The following is a 20,530-nucleotide window of genomic DNA, read 5'->3' as shown; positions in this document are numbered from 1 at the left end:
ACCTCTTCCAGTAGCTTCTCCAAATCCTTCATGTCCCCTCTGTAAAGGGCGACCACAATTACACACAATACTCCAGATGCGATCCTAACGGAGTTATTGCACATGTTCATGTCAGTGTTAATGGTACTGATGTCGAGAGGACTGAGAGCAACAAGTTCCTCAGTATGAAATCTCCAAACCCTGCCTCGGTCCAACCACGTGGATGACCCGGTCAAGAAAACTCATCGATGCTGCTACTAACTCAGGAGACTAAAGAAATGCGGCATATTCCACTAGTATACTACTGCACAGTATAGGCCCTTCAGCCCTCGATGTTGTGCCGACCCATATATTCCTTAGAAAACAGTACTAAACCCACACTACCCCGTAACCTTCTATTTTTCTTTCATCTATGTGCCTGTCCAAGAGGCTCTTAAATACCCTAATGTTTTAACCTCCACCACCATCCCTGGCAAGTCATTCCAGGCACTCACAACCCTCTGTGTGAAAACCTTGCCCTGATGTCCCTCCTAAACTTCCCTCCCCTAACTTTGTACATATGCCCTCTGGTGTTTGCTATTCATGCCCTGGGAAACAGGTACTGGCTATCCACCCTATCTATGCCTCCCATAATCTTGTAGACCTCTATCAAGTCCCCTGTTATCGTTCTATGCTCCAAAGAGAAAAGTCCCAGCTCTGCTAACCTTACCTCATAAGACTTGTTTTCCAATCCAAGCAACATCCTGGTAAATTCCCTCTGCACCTTCTCCATAGCTTCCACATCTTTCCTATAATGAGGTGACCAGAACTGAACACAATACTCTAAGTGTGGCTGCACCAGCGATTTGTAGAGTTGCGACATGACCTCTCTATTCTTAACTCAATCCCCTATTAATGAAGCCTATCATCCCATAGACCTTCTTAACTATCCTACCAACCTGTGCAATGATCTTAAAGGATGTATGAATTTGAATCCCAAGGTCCCTCAGTTCATCCACACGCTAAAGTAACCGACCATTAACCCTGTACTCAGCCATCTGGTTTGTCCTTTCAAAATGCATCACCTCACACTTATCCAGATCGAAATCCATCTGCCACCTTCTGCCCGACCCTTCATCCTGTCTATATTTTCCTGTAACTTTCGACAACCTGCATCTCCATCCACAACTCCTTCAATCTTCGTGTCATCCGCAAACTTACTCACCCATCCTTCCACCACTTCGTCCAAGTCATTTATAAAACTCACTAAGAGCAGTGGTCCCAGAACAGATCCTTGTGGCACTCCACTTGTCACCGATCTCCAGGCAGAATACTTTCTTACTGTAAGCTAATATTTTATCCAAACAGCCAAGGTTCCACTGATCCCATGCCTCATGACTTTCTTGATGAGTCTCTCGTGGAGGACTTTGTCAAATGCCTTGCTAAATTCTATGTCGACCACATCTACCGCTCTACCCTCATCAATTTCTTTTGTCACCTCTTCAAAATACTCAAATAGGCTCGTGAGTCACGACCTTCCCTTCACAAAACCAGGTTGACTATCCTTGAGTAGACTGTACTTCTCCAAACGCTCGTAGATCCTATCCTTAAGAATCCTTTCCAATAGTTTGCAGACCATCAACGTAAGACTCACTGGTCTATAGTTCCCAGGATTCTCCCTATTACCTCCGGCTCTTCTCCTGTAGCCAAAGAGGTTTCAAAGATCATAGCTACTGCTCCAAAGATCTCTTCTCTCACTTCCCACACCAACCTGGGGCATATTACATCCGGCCCTGGGGATTTAGCAATCTTGATGTTTTTAAAAAATCCAACACTTCTTCTTCCTTAACTTCCACATTGTCCACAGCACACAGGCCTGTTTTATTTCTTCCTCACCCTGATCAAGGTCCTTTTCACTTGTGAATACTGAAGCAAAGTATTCATTATGGACCTCCTCAACCTCCTCCGCCTCCAGGCTTTATCCTTTAGCGGCCCCACCTTCATTCTTGTCATCATTCTGTTCTTCACATATGTATAGAACGCCCTGGGGTTCTCCTTAATCCCACGTGCCAAGGCCTTCTCATGTCCCCTTCGAGCTCTCCTAAGTCCTTTCTTAAACTCCTATCGACTCCTAGCAATATTTATCGATGCACCTGTCCGGATGTGTCACGGCTCGGTCCGGCAACGCAGCTCAGCACGTCACGGGATCTGGGCTTTGCGCACGTCACGCCACTTCCATAAACCAGTGGGTATAATCAAAGACCCCACCCACCACGGATATTCTCTCCCCTCTCTTCTCCCACCAGGCTCAAGTCACAAAAGCTTGAGAGCACTCCGGGGGCGAGGACAGTTTCGACTCCGTTGTTGTCAGACGCTTGAAAGGACCTGTAAAACGGAAAGATGAGCTCCTGGCCTTATCATCGACCTTGCTTTGATCTTTCACTTGCCATTTACCTACATTGCTCTTCAGCGGTAGCTTTTACACTTTATTCTGTGATTGTTATCATTTTACCTTATTCCAGCACAATGTACTGCATAATAAATCATACTCAGGGCAAATTTTTCACTGTGTCTTGGTACATGTGGCAATAACCAGTACAATTTTAAGTGGGGAGTGACGGGCGGTAGTGATAGAACAGAGAACCGTTCCTGGGACAGAGAAACTTAAGAGGAAACTGCAAAAGATAAAAGCGATGTTACAGGTGGGGTGATGGTGACGTTTGAAACGCTGGCCTTCGTCAGACGGGGCACTGAGTAAAGGAGCCGAGACGTTATGTTGGAAAATTTTTAAATCGAAGCAAGAGACTGAGAGTGAAAGAGTGAAGGAATCTCGGAGAGAAGTTTTTTTCACTGCTCGGGGAAAAGAGACTAGACTGCTCAGGCGCATGACGTAGAGCGCCAAAGGTTAAAATGGAGAGGAGGTTTTCAACGGTCTTTTTTAAATCGAAGCAAGAGGCTGAGAGTGAAGGAGTAAAGGAATCTCGGAGAGAAGTCATTTTGTTTACACATCTTGCGGAAAAGAGGCTAGACTGCGGAGGCGCATGACAGAGAGCGCCAAAGATTTTTTAAAAAGGACCCACATATACAGCGGGCAGTGGAGTGAAAGAGAGCAGAGTGGACGGCTTTGGCTCAACAGGCTTCGGCGTGAACAGGCAGAGGCGAGGGTAGGTTCCGGTAAGTTTTTGTTTTGTTTGTTTAGAGTAGAGAGAATGCCAGGCAGGATGTTGAAATGCTCCTCTTGCAGGATGTGGAAAGTCAGGGAGACCTCCCGTGCCCCTGACAACGACATCTGCAAGAAGTGCATCCAGCTTCAGCTTCTAACAAACCGCGTTGGGGAACTGGAGCAGGAGCTGGATGACCTCCGGATCATTCGGGAGAATGAGGAGTTTATAGAGAGTAGCTACAGGAAGGCAGTTACGCCAAAGGAACAGCGCACAGGTAATTGGGTTACCGTCAGGCGAGGGAAGGGGAAAGGGCAGGCAGAGCCCTTGGATACTGTGGGCGGGGGCGGGGGGGGGGATGGCTTACCTGGGACAAGCTGCGGCAGCCGGATCTCTGGCACTGAGTCTGGTTTTGCACTGCAGAAGGGAAGGTGGAAGAAGAGGAGAGCGGTAGTGATAGGGGACTCGATAGTTAGAGGTACAGACAGGAGGTTCTGTGGTCGTGACAGAGACTCCCAGAAGGTTTGTTGCCCCCCGGGTGTCAGGGTCAGGGGTGTCTCTAACCGCGTGCACAGCATTCTGAAGTGGAAAGGTGAGCAGCCAGATGTCATGGTACACATCGGTACCAATGCCGTAGGAAGAAAGAGTGAGGAGGTCCTGAAGAGTGAGTACAGAGAGCTTGGTAGCAAGTTAAAAAGCAGGACCTCGAGGGTGGTAATCTCAGGATTGCTACCTGTGCCACGTGCCAGTGAGGGTAAGAGTAGGATGCTCTGGAGAATGAACACGTGGCTGAGGAACTGGTGTAGGGGTCAGGGATTCAGATTTCAGGACCATTGGGACCTCTTCTGGGGCAGGTTGGGACATGTACAAGAGAGCTGGCTTACACCAGAACTACAGGGGGACCAATATCCTTGCAGAGAGGTTAGTTAGTGCTATTAGGGAGGGCTTAAATTAGATTTGCAGGGGGATGGGAACCACAGTGAGGGAGCAGATAGTGGAGCGGGGGTGAAAACAAATGATATTAAAAGTTCATGCGAAGTCACAGTTTGTGTGCAGAGGTAATAATCTTCTGAGGTGTGTCTATTTCAATGCGAGGAGTATTGTGGGGAAGGCTGATGAGCTGAGGGCGTGGATTGACACATGGAATTCTGACATTATAGCCATTAGTGAAACTTGGTTACAGGAGGGGCAGGATTGGCAGCTTAATGTTCCAGGGTTCCGATGTTTCAGACGTGATAGAGACAGGGGTATGAAGGGTTGGGGGGGGGGGGAAGAGGCATTGCTAGTCAGGGGAAATGTTACAGCAGTGCTCAGGCAGGACAGATTAGAGGGCTTAACTACCGAGGCCACATGAGTGGAGCTGTGAACCAGGAAGGGAATGACCATATTAATGGGGTTGTATTATAGACCACCCAATAGTCAGCAAGAATTGGAGGAGCAAATCTGCAGAGAGTTAGCAGACAACTACAGGAAACATAAAGTTGTGATAGTAGGGGGATTTTAACTTTCCACATATTGATTAGGACTCACATACTGCTAAAGGTCTAGACGGGTTAGCGTTTGTAATATGTGTCCAGTGAAGTTTTCTAAATCAATTTATAGAGGTACCTACTAGAGAGGTTGCAATATTAGATCTCCTATTAGGAAACAAGTTAGGACAGGTGACGGAAGTGTGTGTAGGGGAACACTTTGGTTCCAGTAATCATAACACCATTAGTTTCAACTTGATCATGGATAAAGATAGATCTGGTCCTCAGGTTGAGTTTCTAAACTGGAAAAAGTCCAAATCTGAAGAAATGAGAAAGGATCTAAAAAGCGTGGATTGGGACAGGTTGTTCTCTAGCCAGGATGTGATTGGTAAGTGGGAGACTTTCAAAGGAGAAATTTTGAGAGTGCAGAGTTTGTATGTTCCTGTCAGGATTAAAGGCGAAGTGAATAAGAATAAGGAACCTTAGTTCTCAAGGGATACTGGAACTCTGATAAAGAAGAAGAGAGAGAGATGACAGGTATAGGCAACGGGGAGCAAATAAGGTGCTTGAGGAGTATAAAAGTGCAAAAAAGTACTTAAGAGAGAAATCAGGAGGGCAAAAAGAAGACATGAGGTTGTTTTGGCAATCAAGGTGAAGGATAATCCAAAGAGCTTCTACAGGTATATTAAGAGCAAAAGGATAGTAAGGGATAAAATTGGTTCTCTTGAAGATCAGAGTGGTTGGCTATGTATGGAACCAAAAGAATTGGAGGAGATCTTAAATGGGTTTTTTTGCATCTGTATTTACTAAGGAAACTGGCATGGGGTCTATGGAAATAAGGCAAAAAAGTAGTGAGGTCATGGAACCTATACAGATTGAAGAGGAGGTGCTTGCTATCTTGAGGCAAATCAGAGTAGATAAATCCCCAGGACCTGGCAGGGTATTCCCTCGGACCTTGAAGGAGACGAGTGTTGATATTGCAGGGGCTTGGCAGATATATTTAAAATGTCAATATCTACAGATTAGGTGCCAGAGGATTGCAGGATAGCTCGTGTTGTTCCGTTGTTTAAAAAAGCCTCTAAAATTAATCCGGGAAATTATAGGCCAGTAAGTTTGACGTCAATAGTAGGTAAATTATTGGAAGGAGTAGTAAGAGATAGGATCTACAAGTATTTGGATAGACCGGGACTTATTAGGGAGAGTCAACATGGCTTTGTGCATAGTAGGTTATGTTTAAAAAATCTATTATAGATTTTCGAGGAGGTTACCAGGAAAGTGGATGAAGGGAAGGCAGTGGATGTTGTCCGCATGGACTACAGTAAGACCTTTGACAAGGTCCCATATGGGAGGTTAGTTGGGAAGATTCAGTCGCCAGGTATACTTGGAGAGGTAGTGAATTGACATTGACTCAATGGGAGAATCCAGAGAGTGGTAGTGATTACTTCTCTGAGAGGAGGCCTGTGACTAGTGGTGTGCCACAGTGATCAGTGCTGGGTCCATTGTTATTTGTCACCTATATCAAATGATCTGGATGATAACGTGGTCAATTGGATCAGCAAAATTGCTGATGATACAAAGATTGGAGGTGTAGTGGACAGTGAGGAAGGTTTTTAAAGCTTGCAGGGTGATTTGGACAAGCTGGAAAAATGGGCTGAAAAATGACAGATGGAGTTTAATGCAGACAAATGTGAGGTATTGCACTTTGGAAGGAAATACCAAGGTAGGATATACAAGGTAAATGATAGGACACTGAGGAGTGCAGTAGAACAGAGGGATCTGGGAATACAGATACATAATTCCATAAAAGTGGTATCATGGGTAGATAGGGTCGTAAAGAGAGCTTTTGGCACATTGGCCTTTATGAATCAAAGTATTGAGTATAAGAGTTGGAATGTTATGGTGAGATTGTATAAAAGATTGCCGAATTTGGAGTATTGTGAGCAGTTTTGGTCACCAAATTACAGAAAGGCTATTAATAAATTTGAAAGAGTGCAGAGAAGGGTTTCCGGTACTTGAGAAACTGAGCTACAGAAAGAGGTGGAATAGGTTAGGACTTTATTCCCTGGAGCGTAGAAGAATGAGGGGAGATTTGATAGAGGTATATAAAGTAATGATGGGTACAGATAGAGTGAATGCAAGCAGGCTTTTCCCACCGAGGCAAGGGGAGTGAAAAAAAAGAGGATATGGGTTAAGGGTGAAGAGGGAAAAGTTTAAAGGGAACATTAGTCAAGGGGTTTCTTCACACAGAGAGTGGTGGGAGTGTGGAATGAGCTGCCAGATGAAATAGTAAATGTGGTCTCACTTTTAACATTTAAGAAAAACTTGGACAGCTACATGGATGAGAGGGGTATGGAGGGACACAGTCCAGGTGCAGCTCAGTGGGAGAAGGCAGAAAAATGGTACGACACGGACAAGAAGGGCCGAAGGGCCTGTTTCTGTGCTGCAATGTTCTATGGTATCAGTTGTGCTATCGTCTTGTGCACCGAGGTATAGTGAATAGCTTGTCTTGCATACTTCATGCAGATCATTTCACTACAGCAGTGCATTTAGGTAGAACCGAGGACAAACAGAGTGCAGAATAAAGTGTTACAATTACAGAGGAAGTGCAGGTCACCCAGACAATGGGCACAAAACTCACAACGAGGAAGATTGTAAGGTTAAGGGTCCGTCCTATCGTGCTCGGGGCCTTCAAACGTCTGATGACAGTGGGGGTAAGACCATGAGTTATAGGGGCAGTATTGGCCTATTAAGAACAATGATCCTGCTCCGACATTCGATTATAGTTGATTGATTTTTCCACTCTACCCCATTCTCCTGCCTTCTCCCTGTAAGCATTGACCTCCTCACTAATCAAGAACCTATCAACCCCCGTTTTAAATGCACCGAAAGACACTTGTCTGTCACCAATCTCTGGCTAAAGAATTCCTCTTTAGATGCTGTTATCCAGCTTGGCGGTACTGCCTTTTGTATCTTCGGCAAGGTGGGGAAAGAAAGAAAGGACATCCGAGAGAGCTCGGGCTCTCTGATGCTTTACCGAGGCCGCGGGAAGTGTAGACAGAGTTCATGGAGGGGGCACTGTTTTCCATGGCGTATCAACTGGGCGCAAAAACTCGATGCGGTTTCCTCCGGAAACACTGTTGTGTAAACCGCTGGTGGGGCCTCATTCCGAGCACTGAGTGCGAGTTCAGACTCCGTGCTGCAGAAAAGATGTGGTTAAACCGCAAAGGATACGGAGAAGATTTAGGAGGATGTGCCCAGGACTAGAGGGCCTGTGGTAGTGGGAGCCGCTGGCCAGGTGAGCAGTTTTAGCCATGGAGCGTGGGGAAATAAATAGGCCACTTAATCGAAGTCTTTGAAATAACGTAAAGCGTAAATAGGGTGGACGGTTGCATTCTTTTCCTCGGGATAGGGGAGTTCAAAACTAGGGGGCTTAAGTTTAGGGTGAGAGGAAATCAGAATCAGGTTTATTACCGACATACGTTGTGACATTTCTTCTTTTGTGCCAATAGAGTGTTACGAGAAATATTTTGGAAGCAACGAGGTAGTGCAAAAGGAAAGCAAGAAATTAGGTTCATGATCCGTTCAGAAATCTGATGGCGAGGGACCAGAGTGGCTACTCTTTTTGACACAGACGGTGGTGTGTACAGTTCATGGGACGAGCTGCCAGAGTAAGCGGTTGAGGAAGGTACAATAGTGTTAGATAAGAAGCGTATGGATAAGTGCTTCTTACTGTACCTGTCTTAAACACTTGCTTTGGTAGCTCGTTCGTGGACGGTCTTGGAGCGATAGGAGCTGAGCGCAGGAAATTTGGACGAGCTGGGAGGGGCAGGTCGGGCTGACGGTCCTCTTTGACTCTCTGACTCTGGTCATTCACTCCACGATGTCCCAATTTATATTAAATGTGTATTTTACATATTTTATGTCGATCTTGAAGCATTTTGAACTGCTCCACCTGAGAATAAGTGGCCTGGTCGAGGTGCATAAGATGTCGGCCAGCGACTATTTTTCAGGGCGGAAATGTAGCCCATTAACAAATTCGAGCCACCGCCCACTCCCTGCGTCTGTTGTCCTTAAACGCCTCCAACCTCTATCAACTGCTCTAGTATTTACCCTCGTAAAAAGATTTTGACTATCTATTCTTTCTATGCCTCCCAATTTAAAAACCTCTATCAGGTCTCCCCTTGGACTTCGTCCTTCCAGTTAAAACGGCCTAACTTTGTCCAGCCTCTCCTTATACTGTATTCCCTGTAATCCAGCCACCGTCGTGTTAAATCTCTTGTGCATCCTGTTTGCAGCCTTCCTGTCTCAGCGCGACCGGAATTGGACACAATACTGACCAAAGTTTAATACAGCTGCAATCTGATTTCCTTTCTTAACAAACCAAATGAACGCCTTCTTTGCCGCCTATCCAATTGTGTGGCCGCTCACAGTGATCTGTGGACCCGAACGGTAAGATCTCTTTGGTCCCCAGTGCGATTAAGGAGTCTATCATCATATTAAATCCTGGTGATATACCGATACTCTCAGATTTAGGTTCAGGTTTATTATTACCGATACACCGTAGACATATTTTGCCGGAGCAGTACAGGGCCAGACATATACAGTAAGAAAATACTTTAAGTTACAAAACTACACAGAGTTTCAAAGAAGAACAGAGGTGGTGTTCAAGGGGTTATTAATCCGAGAGTAGGGAGAAGAACGTGTTCCTGAATCCCTGAGTGTGTGACTTCAGGCTCTTGCACCTCCATCCTGATGGCAGTTGCGAGGAGAGGATATGCCCCTAGACGGGAGTGCAACCAGGCAGAGTTCTGGACTGTTTGCTCGGGCCTTTCGAGACATACCGAGTCTCCTCAAATTCCTCAGTCTCCTCACGCCGCTGGTGTGCCCTCGTCGAGCTGTATCAGTGTGTTGGCCTCGGACAGGTCCTCTGAGATATTGCTGCTTAGGAGCTTCAGGCTCCCCCCACCTTTCCACGGTTGAACCCTCGATGAGGACTGCCGAATGTTTCCCGATATCCCCTTCCTGAAGTCCACAGCGAGTTCCTTGGCCTTGCTGACGTTGAGTGCCAGGTTTCTGTCGCGACACCTTTGAACCAGCTGACCTACTTCGCTCTTATAACATATAACCATATAACAGTCACAGCACGGAAACATAGTCCGTGCCGAACTCTTAATCTCACTTAGTCCCACCTACCCGCACTCAACCCATAACCCTCCACTCCTTTCCTGTCCATATACCTATCCAATTTTACCTTAAATGACACAACTGAACTGGCCTCTGCTACTTCTACAGGAAGCTCATTCCACACAGCTATCACTCTCTGAGTAAAGAAATACCCCCTCGGTTTTCCCTTAAACTTCTGCCCCCTAACTCTCAAATCATGTCCTATCGTTTGAATCTCCCCTACTCTCAATGGAAACAACCTATTCACGTCAACTCTATCTATCCCTCTCAAAATTTTAAATACCTCGATCAAATCCCCCCTCAACCTTCTACGCTCCAATGAATAGAGACCTAACTTGTTCAACCTTTCTCTGTAACTTAAGTGCTGAAACCCAGGTAACAACCTAGTAAATCGTCTCTGCACTCTCTCTAATTTATTGATATCTTTCCTATAATTCGGTGACCAGAACTGTAAACAATATTCTAAATTTGACCTTACCAATGCCTTGTACAATTTTAACATTACATCCCAACTTCTGTACTCAATGCTCTGATTTATAAAGGCCAGCGTTCCAAAAGCCTTCTTCACCACCCTATCTACATGAGACTCCACCTTCAGGGAACTATGCACCATTATTCCTAGATCTCTCTGTTCTTCTGCATTCCTCAATGCCCTACCATTTACCCTGTATGTTCTATTTGGATTATTCCTGCCAAAATATAGAACCTCACACTTCTCAGCATTAAACTCCATCTGCCAACGTTCAGCCCATTCTTCGAACCGGCATAAATCTCCCTGCAAGCTTTCAAAATCCACCTCATTATCCACAACACCTCCTACCTTAGTATCATCGGCATACTTACTAATCCAATTTATCACCCCATCATCCAGATCATTTATGTATATTACAAACAACATTGGGCCCAAAGCAGATCCCTGAGGCACCCCGCTAGTCACCGGCCTCCATCCCGATAAACAATTATCCACCACTACTCTCTGGCATCTCCCATCTAGCAACTGTTGAATCCATTTTATTACTCCAGCATTAATACCTAACGACTGATCCTTCTGAACTAACCTTCCATGTGGAACTTTGTCAAAGGCTTTGCTGAAGTCCATATAGACTACATCCACTGCCTTACCCTCGTCAACATTCCTCGTAACTTCTTCAAAAAATTCAATAAGGTTTGTCAAACATGACCTTCCACGCACAAATCCATGCTGGCTACTCCTAATCAGATCTTGTCTATCCAGATAATTATTAATACTATCTCTAAGAATACTTTCCATTAATTTACCCACCACTGATGTCAAACTGACAGGTCTATAATTGCTAGGCTTACTTCTAGAACCCTTTTTAAACAATGGAACCACATGAGCAATACGCCAATCCTCCGGCACAATCCCCGTTTCTAATGACATATTAAAGATCTCCGTCAGAGCTCCTGCTATTTCTACACAAACTTCCCTCAAGGTCCTGGGGAATATCCTGTCAGGATCCGGAGATTTATCCACTTTTAAATTTCTTAAAAGCGCCAGTACTTCCACCTCTTTAATTGTCATAGGTTCCATAACTTCCTTACTTGTTTCCCACACCTTACACAATTCAATATCCTTCTCCTTAGTGAATACCGAAGAGAAGAAATCGTTCAAAATCTCTCCCATCTCCCTCGGCTCCACACATAGCTGACCACTCTGATTCTCTAAGGGGCCAATTTTATCCCTCACTATCCTCTTGCTTTTAATATAGCTGTAGAAACCGTTCGGATTTACTTTCACCTTATTTGCCAAACCAACCTCTTATCTTCTTTTAGCTTTTCTAATCTCTTTCTTAAGATTCCTTTTACATTCTTTATATTCCTCGAGCAATTCCTTTACTCCATGCTGCCTATATCTATTGTAGACATCCCTCTTTTTCCGAACCAAATTTCTAATATCCCTTGAAAACATTGTACGCCCTCTCTCCACTCTAGACATACCAATTCCCCGCACAAAGCAGAGCTGCTTGTGTGCCCTCGTCCTCTTTCAGTCAGGACAAGATCCGCCTCCAGCCCTCCAGCTCACACTCCTTCCCCCCACACCCCGCGTTCTCCGGGGCTGTTCGCTTCTTTTCAGGGATGCCCACTCTGCCCACCCTGTCCTTTTCCACACTATTCCCTTCCCTCCTGTCCCGATCCTCACCTCTCCACAAAACCGCATCTGGAGCGGCAGACTAGCTTGTTCTCCTCTCTGTTCTCACAGTCCCCGACCCCAGTTGTTGGTGGTTTCTCTCTCCGCAGACGGGTATCGCCTCGCCTCCTCCTGTCTGGTCCGACATTCAGATGATCAGATGATATTTGCCACCGAAGATGTTTCTGGGATCGAAGAATGTGGGATCCACTTGGGAGCTGTTCAGGATAGCGGGTGAGTTTCCCACATTACCACCTCAAACTGGGATCACAGTTAGGTTGATTACTACCGACATCTGTCATGCAAGACCTGATAAAGTGATTATAAGTTTCAGAAGGAGGGGCGGATGTTCGTTGGGGGGGGGGGAGTGGAGGGAGGACAGAGGATGGAGAAGAACGATCATTCGGTGATCACTTCTATTCCAGGTATGATATCCGGACCCTCTTGTCCCACAGTCCACAGTCAATTGTTTAGACTTGCTGACATTACTCAACCTGCCTATCTGTCTCATTCCTGAGTGCTCCCTCCTCGCCATCTAAGATGCAGCCAATAACTAGTGCATCGGGAAGTTTATAGATGACGAATGAGCTGTGCCTAACCGCACATTCACGAACTCAGACAGAGTACAGCAGTGGGATAACGAACATTGCTGAGGTGTGCCTCCTTGATGTGCCGATGTGTGAAGTGATCTGTCTGGACGGCACCTAAGCCAAAACCTTTCACTTGTGAAACAATAATAAATTGGTTCATTATTATCATGAATACTGCGGTTCGCTGAAACTCTTACCTTGCACACTTCACACAGATCAATCGAGGCAGAATAAGGTAAAACAATAACTTAATGCAGAATAAAATGTTAAAAGTTTACAGTGAAAGTGCAGACAGGCAATAAGGTGCAAGTGGTAAATGGTCCGTCTGATCCGATGAGGAGGCGAATCAATATCTGGTAATAGCGGAGCAGAAGCTGTCCGTGAGACTGGGGGTGTGATTCCCCCCCGACAGCACGGAGAGAAGAGAGAATGTCCGGGGTGGACTGGGCACATTGACGTTGTTGGATGCTTTACTGGGGCAGCGAGAATCCGTCATTTCTGTGCAGATCATCAATTGATCTGGTGAAGAGTTGTATGGGAGAAAAAAAAACTGTGCCGGTGGAGTTTTATAGTGAAAAAGCCGTTGTGCTGGGTGGGGCAATTCCATTCTCTCGCCCTCAAATATCTTGCTCGAACGGTAAGAAAAGTCGTTATGATTGGAGACCTCTTGGGCTGCAGTGGTTAACCATGACGCCTGCTGTGCCTTGTCATGCCTTTCGCTCTCCACGAAGCCTTGCAGCACCGCCTTCTCGGCCGTTGGATCTTGGAGTTGATCTCATCCGCCCAGTCCGACAGAACTGGCTACGCACGTTGGGGTAGACGTATCCCTGTCTCACCAGGGTTGGAAGTTCCCGGCTACCCTCACCTGGTTTAGCCCGCCTGTCGAAGCGGTGCACCGGGGTGTGGCCACTGTCGCATGCAAACAGTTACTTGCAACCACAGGTGAGAGTTGGGTGACAGGTGGATGAAGTCGACAAGCTCGCCACCAGAGGAGTTACCCCTCCCTGGACACCCCATGCACCCCAGCGAGAAATGCAGACAGAATCGATGGAGGGGGTTCGTTTCTGTGATGTCTTTGCAGCTCTGTGTGTTTTATAGGTTTCTATATGACTAGACGGCTGTAACGGAGCTTCTCTCTGTGTCTGACTCGAGGAGTGTTGTGACAGGACGGAGAAGAGGGAATTTCACTCTGTATTCTCCCCACACACAGGTGCTCTATCGCTGTTGCTCACTGCCCACTGCTTTAATCTCGACACAGCTGGGGCAACGATATCCCCCACCGGGAATGGGTCTGAGTTCGGTGATCGCGTGTTCCAGTTTGGAGACGATCAGAACAGCTGGTGAGTTTGGCGGGAATTGGGAGGGTGTGGGCAAGGGTCAGCGACAAGGAGAGAGGATGACTCTGTGGAGGGAACTTCACTCTGAGTCTGTGCGGGAGTGTGCAGTGGGACGGTGCAAAGTGAGCTTTCCTCTGTGTCTGACTCCCGGATTGGTGTGTGATGTATCACCCACTCTCCATGATTTGGACATGACGTCTCGTACTGCACTGTCTTAGGCAACTGAGCCGTCTGTGGACCTAGTTTCCTCAGGAGCCCTGGGTACCAAATGCTCTCACTTCATTTCCTGGGCACTGTGCAGAGACCCCATCAGTGTCTTTTGCTGACACCCCTGCATGACGCCCTCATTGAGGCTCTTGTCGCCTGGATAAACTGATCTTAGCAGGTCAGCTGATCCGGACAGGACCTCTCTGCCCTCTGTTGAGGACACACAGTATCCTCTTCTATGTTCGGCCCAATTAATACCTCCAGAATTTCCTCCCACGTCTCCCCATCGCTTGAATACTGATCCCCAGTACTATTTCCGACTGCCATCCTCCGGTAAGGACGCAACGTTTTGTTGTTCTCCAGTCTTCTAGCACCGCAGCTGTAGCCAGGGAGGAATATAAATTCTGTGCCAGTTGTAAGACGATGCCTCCCTCACACTACCGCCCATCAAGATCACCGGGGGGGTTTGTCGTCTGACTCTGGGAACCTATCCAATTGCTTCTTTGCTGTACCTCCTTCTCTCCTCGCTCTCCCCCTTATCTCTGCTGCCGTACCACACCATCCTCTCCCTTATTCATATCCAGTACCCCACTTCTCATCAGTGCTCCCTCCCCTCCCCATCTATCCTTTCCTTCCTTCCCGCTCCCTCCTTTCCGCCTCTCCTACGGCTCTGCTTCCTTGCTGCTCCCTGCCCACGGTGCTGACTCCTTCCCTATCAGCGTTTCTTCCTTATCACCCTACCTGTGGCTCTCCCATCCGGCGAATAGCCCCAGTTTCCTCACTCCCTCCTCCGGTCCTTGCCTGCCTCCTGTCCTGCAATGCTCCCGCTCATTCCGCTTCCCTCCCTGCCAGCCATCCCTCTGTACATCATTCCTCCACAGAGCACCCACTCTCTCCACAAATCCTTAAATCTCCACAGTGCGCCCTCCTCTCCAACTTCCACCCCCATTCAACCACCCTCACCGCCCCATCCTCCCAACTCACTGCCCTTCCTTCTCCCTCTGTTCTTGCCACCGACCCTCCCGTTCCTCTCTCACTCCACCTCCAAATCTCTCAATCGTCCCCTCCTCTCCACTCCTTACCTATTCAGAGCTCTTCCCACTCAATCTTCTGCCCCCTCCCGTGCTGGGCCTTCCTCGGTCATCTTTACCTTCCTCCTGCCTTCACGTTCTCCCTCCTCTCTCATCTCTCAACGCCACTCCCCTCCTCCAGTCTCATCCCCGCCGTCCTTCCCTCCCCGCCCGCCTCTCCCACCCCTCTCGACCCTCTCATTCCTCCCTCTTCTGGTGCCCCGGAATTACGACTCTGCACCCCTTATCCTCTTCTGCAGGATCGGAGTGATGGGAAAGGACCAGATGGGAAGCGCCGTCTTACTCCGCTGCCCGGTCGGAGGCGGTGACTGCCACCCCACCAACGTCACTGGTGAATGATCCCTGAGGGCGATTGGTGGCGACACAGTGAGGGGACAGTACAAGGGAAGGGAGGGAGGGGGCAACCGTAGGGGTAAGAGGGTAAGTAGGCCGAGGGAGGGGATGAGAGCCAAAGGCCGGAACCGAGAGAAGTGAAGGGAGGGGAGAGTAGGGAAAAGTGTGAGGAGAGTGGGAAGATGCGAAGAGAGGAGGGGAAGAGAGTGGTGGAGGGAAAGCGGTAGAGAGAGTGTGGAGGAATTATGAAACGAAGAAGGTAGGCAGAAGGAGAGAGAGGGGCAGGAGGCGGGAGCTCGGAAGGTGAAGAGACAAAGGAGAGGGGAGGAAGGGGAGAGGGGAGAAGCCGGGAATGCGGAAAGCAGAGGATTTGATGATGGACTGGGAGGGAGCGGAGAGGAGAGGTTAGGGGAGAGAAAGGGAGGAAGATGGAAAAAGGGGAAAGGGAGAGTTAGGGTAAGGGAATGTGCTGTAAAGGGGGAAGGGTGAGGGGAGGAGGAGTGGAGATGTGTGAGAAGGGAACGGAGGTGGTAGGGGAGGGAAATTTTCTGCACGCTGTTCCTCTGACTGCTTCGCTAACGGCCTTGTCTCTCGTTGTTCTCGCAGATTCCTTCAACAACCCCGCCGCGCTTTCAATGGACGCTTCGGGGCCAAACCTGGTGGTAGGTTCCTCACGTCCCGTCCTTTCCGTCCCTACCCTACATCGTCGCCTCTCACTCGCCCTCCCCTTTACAGCTTTACTTTGAACTTTGAACACTTCCTCCTTCACTCCCTAAGTAGCGACCTCTCTCTTTCCCCTGGCGCTTCGTCCGTCTTCAACCACATCAGGATTCCATTCATCCCCCCTCCTTTCCTCTCCCCCTCCCTCCCTTTTCTACTCCCTCCAGCATTCTAGCTCCCTCGCCCTCCACCCCTCCTAAGTATTGCTTTTTTCCCGACCTGACCATCCTCCCAATCCGCGCCTCTCCTTCCTTGGTGCTTATCTGCCCCCAGATCCCGTGGCCCTCTGGTGTCTCTGGGGGTAGTACATCGAGGGCAGGAAGGTGAGGGGATGACTGGTGATTGGAGAGGGTGGGGAAGGCTGCTTCTCTGGGTAACACCCACTCTAGCCCTCCTTCCCCTCTCTCTCTCCCTCTCTTTTCCTTCCCTCCCTCTCTCACTCACACACTCTCTCTCCCCGTCTTCCTCTCTCTGACTCTCTCTCTCCCCCTCACTCTCTCTCCCCTCTTTCTCTCCCTCACTCCCTCTCCCTTCTTCCTCTCCCTCTCCCTCTCTCACACACACTCAGACCTTCTCTCTCACTCTCACCCTCCGCTCTAGGTCTGTGATCCCAACACGGTGTTTGGATGCATGAGAAACACCTGGTTCCCAGGAAAGTGCATTCGGTTCGGAAAGCAGCTGGAACTGGAAGCTCCACTGGACATCGGAAAAATCGGTGAGGACAGGGGAGAAGAGGGGCGGGTCAAGGGTGGAGGGTGAGAGGAGGAATGGGCAGGGGTGAGGAGGGAGGGGAATGCCCAGTGGAGCTTCCTGTTCCGGAGGGTTGGGCGTGGAGAGAGAGCAAGGGGGTGAGGAGGGCAAGAGGAGTAGGAGGGGTGTGGAGAGAGGACATATTATGCGGAGAGATGATGAGAAAGAGAGAGGAAGGTGGAATGGGAGAAATAGAATTGCAAGGACGAAGAGAGGGGGAGGGGAGAAGTTTACTTTATTGTCACCAAACAATTGATACTGGAGCGTACAATCATCACAGCGATATTTATTTCTGCGCTTTGCGCTCCCTGGAGTACAAATCGAAGTAAATGTAATAAAAATTTAAATTATAAATCGTAATTAGAAAACTGAAAAGGGATAGTAAGGTGGTGCAAGTCAGGTCCGGATATTTGGAAGGTACGGCCCAGATCCGGGTCAGGATCCGTTCAGCAGTCCTATCACAGTTGGAAAGAAACTGTTCCCAAATCCGGCCGTACGAATCTTCAATCTCCTGAACCTTCTCCCTGAGGGAAGAGGGACAAAAAGTGTGTTGGCTGGGTGAGTCGTGTTCTTGATTATCTTGGCAGCACTGCTCCAACAGCGTGCGGTGTAAAGTGAGTCCAAGGATGGAAGATTGGTTTGTGTGATGTGCGGCGCTGTGTTCACGATCTTCTGCAGCTTCTTCCGGTCTTGGACAGGACAACTTCCATACCAGGTTGTGATCCACCCTGGAAGAATGTTTTCTACGGTGCACCTATAAAAATTAGTGAGGGTTTTAAGGGACAGGCCAAATTTCTTCAGCTTTCTGAGGAAGTAAGGACGCTGGTGGGCTTTCATGGCAGTGGACTCTGCTTGGTTAGACCAAGTCAGGTCATTTGTGATATTCACCCCGAGGAACTTAAAGCTTTTAACCTGTTCCACCTGCGCACCACCGATGTAGATGGGGTCGTGCCGTCCACCGCTCCTTCTTAAGTCAACAACCAATTCCTTCGTCTTGCTGACATTGAGGGATAGGTTATTGTCTTCGCACCATGCCACCAGGTTCTTAATTTCCTCTCTGTACTCAGACTCATCATTACTCAAGACACGGCCTACAATTGTGGTGTCATCAGCAAACTTATATATTGAGTTCGAAGGAAACTTGGCTACACAATCATGGGTGTACAGTGAATACAGCAGGGGGCTGAGTACACAGCCTCGTGGGGCACCGGTGCTCAGAGTGATTGTAGAGGAGAGCTTGTCCCCTATCTTTACAGCCTGGGTCCTGTCTGTCAGGAAGTTGAAGATCCAGCTGCAGATCTGAGTGCTAAGACCCAGATTTTGGAGCTTAGGGATCAGTTTATTTGGAATGATGGTTGGTAGGGTAGAGAGAGAAAGAGAGGAGGAAGGGGAGAGAAAGGGAAGGGAGAAAGAAAGAACGAAGGGGAAACGAGTGGGAGCTAAAAGAGAAGGAATGGGAAAGGAGAGAGTGGATTAACGAGAGGAGAGGAGGAGAGTGAGGTATGGAGCTGAGAAAGGGTTAGGAGAGGGAGGAAGGAGAGAGGAGTGGTGTAAGATAGAGGAAGGTGAAAGGGAGACGTTCACGGAGTGAGAAGGAATGTTTATGAGTGAGAGTTTAGGATGGATTGAGGGTAAAGAGGTAGATGGGGAGAGGAACTAGGGAGAAGGGAGTACGGACATGACAGTAATGCCCTCCCTCGGTGCGACGCTCTCTACTTATGACAACTCCCGAGGTGCTGAGTTCCTCGCCGTCCTTCCCTCTCACATCCTCTGCCGCTCTCCCCCTCTCTGCCAGAGTGTATCCCTGAGATGCTAGATGTGGTCTTTCTCTTCGATGGGTCCAACAGTCTCAGCAAAATAGACCTGGAAGCGAACAAAATGTTCATGTTGAAGATGATGGAACAATCGGACGCTGACATGCAGGTCGGTGACGGGGCGGGGTTCACGTCAGGGGTGGGGAGGAGGGAGAAACGAGAGGAGTTGGGTGTGGAGTTGAGGGAGGTCCGGCAGGGGTATTAGTTTGGAGGCTGACACAGGCTGTGAAGAGAGCACGGGGCATTGGGGGTAAATTTCGGGACTGACACGTGACTGTGGCGAAAGAGCGAGACGGTGGGATTAGTTTGGGACTGACATGGGCCTGCGGAAGAGAGGCAGGTCAATGGGGCTAGTTGAGCAGATACACAGGACTGGGCAACTGTTTCTGTCTTCACTGAAGCCTTCTTCACTCTCCAGTTTGCCATCGTTCAATACTCCGCCATGGTCAGAACGGAACTGAGCTTTGCAACGTTCCAGGCCCAACGAGAGAATCTGGGTGAGATCGTGAATCGCATCCAACTGATGGAGAGTTCGACCTTTACCGGAACTGGGATCGATTATACCATGTAACTACTCCGTGTGCGTGACGGCAGGGTTAGAGGGAGCCCCACTCTGTGTCCGACCCCGGGGGTGGAGGGGAGAGGGGAGTGTGCTGGTACGGTGTAAAGTTAACCTCACTCTGTGTCTGACCCCGGGAGTGTGTGATGGGACGGTGTGGAGGGAGCTTCACTCTGTGTCTGACCCCGGGAGCGGGTGATGGGACGGTGTCGAGGGAGCTTCACTCTGTGTCTGACCCCAGGAGTATGTGATGGGACGGTGTGGAGGGAGCTTCACAGTGTCTGACCCCGGGAGTGTGTGATGGGACGGTGTGGAGGGAGCCACACTCTGTGTCTGATCCCTGGAGTGTGTGATGGGACGGTGTGGAGGGAAACTATCCAGCATTCTGGTAGTGATTCAATACCTCCCTCTCTCAACCACAAAAACATTAGATTTTTATTTCTTTTCACTGGAAAGAATAAGGCGGCTTTTATTTACATTAAGGGAGGGGCTTCTGAGGGTGTGTGTGTGTGTGTGATAGAGATAGAGAGTGAGAGAGGGGTGAAGAGAGATAGAGTGAGAGGAAGGGATGGGGAAAGGGAGAACGTATGATGTATACCCACTGGAATCAGGAGAGGGGAAGAATGGCCTTTCCTCCTGCTATCTTTAATGTTACACTACTCCCTCCTGTGCTGCGCAGATCTTCTGTGTTTACGGAGGAGGGTGGGGCAAGAAAAGGGGCAGCGAAGCTCCTGATTTTGATCACGGATGGAGAGACCACACAGGGAGACCTCAGTCTGTCGCAGGTCATCCAGAAGGCTAAGGACAAACAGATCACTCGCTATGCAATTGGGGTAGGTATCCCCCCTGTATGTACGTGGGTGGGATGGGTGTGGGACGGAGGTGAAGATCCGTGTGGCACAGGCATGGGGTCTGCATGTGGAAGGGGGATTCTCTGTGTGGGAGTTAGAGCGAGATCGGTGAGGGACAAAGTGGATATCTACGTGAGGAAAGGCGCGGGAATCGCTAACGTAAATATACCCAAAGATCTGGTCTTCGCAGCCTTTGTCGCAACGAATCCTGCGATCTGGCGGAAGAAATTCGTTGTCGTTGGCCCTAAAAGGCCCTCCTTCATTCTGAGGCTGAAACCTTCAGAGCTGATATCCTCACAGTAATGAAAACATCCTCTCTGTGTCCGCTTTATCCAGGCCATTAAGTATTTGGGAGGA

General features: G+C 48.6%; 1 protein-coding gene across 5 annotated transcripts in view; it reads left to right on the top strand.

The window, feature by feature from the left end:
• The first annotated feature begins 7,743 nt into the window (after positions 1-7,743).
• Positions 7,744-20,530, top strand: part of LOC132382871 (integrin alpha-M-like) — a 40,807-nt gene continuing 28,020 nt past the window's right edge. For 2 of the 5 annotated variants that reach the window (XM_059953357.1, XM_059953353.1), the window contains exons 1-9: positions 7,744-7,883; positions 12,032-12,155; positions 13,722-13,851; positions 15,386-15,477; positions 16,086-16,141; positions 16,800-16,914; positions 18,745-18,872; positions 19,182-19,330; positions 20,002-20,155. In XM_059953357.1, the coding sequence (XP_059809340.1) occupies positions 12,101-12,155; positions 13,722-13,851; positions 15,386-15,477; positions 16,086-16,141; positions 16,800-16,914; positions 18,745-18,872; positions 19,182-19,330; positions 20,002-20,155 (879 nt within the window). In that variant the 5' untranslated portion in view covers positions 7,744-7,883; positions 12,032-12,100. Of the gene's footprint in view, positions 7,884-8,883; positions 9,038-11,993; positions 12,156-13,721; positions 13,852-15,385; positions 15,478-16,085; positions 16,142-16,799; positions 16,915-18,744; positions 18,873-19,181; positions 19,331-20,001; positions 20,156-20,530 lie in introns of all 5 variants that reach the window. The other 3 variants (XM_059953355.1, XM_059953354.1, XM_059953356.1) reach the window with 3 other exon arrangements.

Source organism: Hypanus sabinus, chromosome 29 (genome assembly GCF_030144855.1).
Source record: "Hypanus sabinus isolate sHypSab1 chromosome 29, sHypSab1.hap1, whole genome shotgun sequence".
NCBI classification, from domain to species: domain Eukaryota; kingdom Metazoa; phylum Chordata; class Chondrichthyes; order Myliobatiformes; family Dasyatidae; genus Hypanus; species Hypanus sabinus.
The sequence above is the reverse complement of the archived record's forward strand: the minus strand, read 5'-3'. Positions and strand labels throughout refer to the sequence as shown.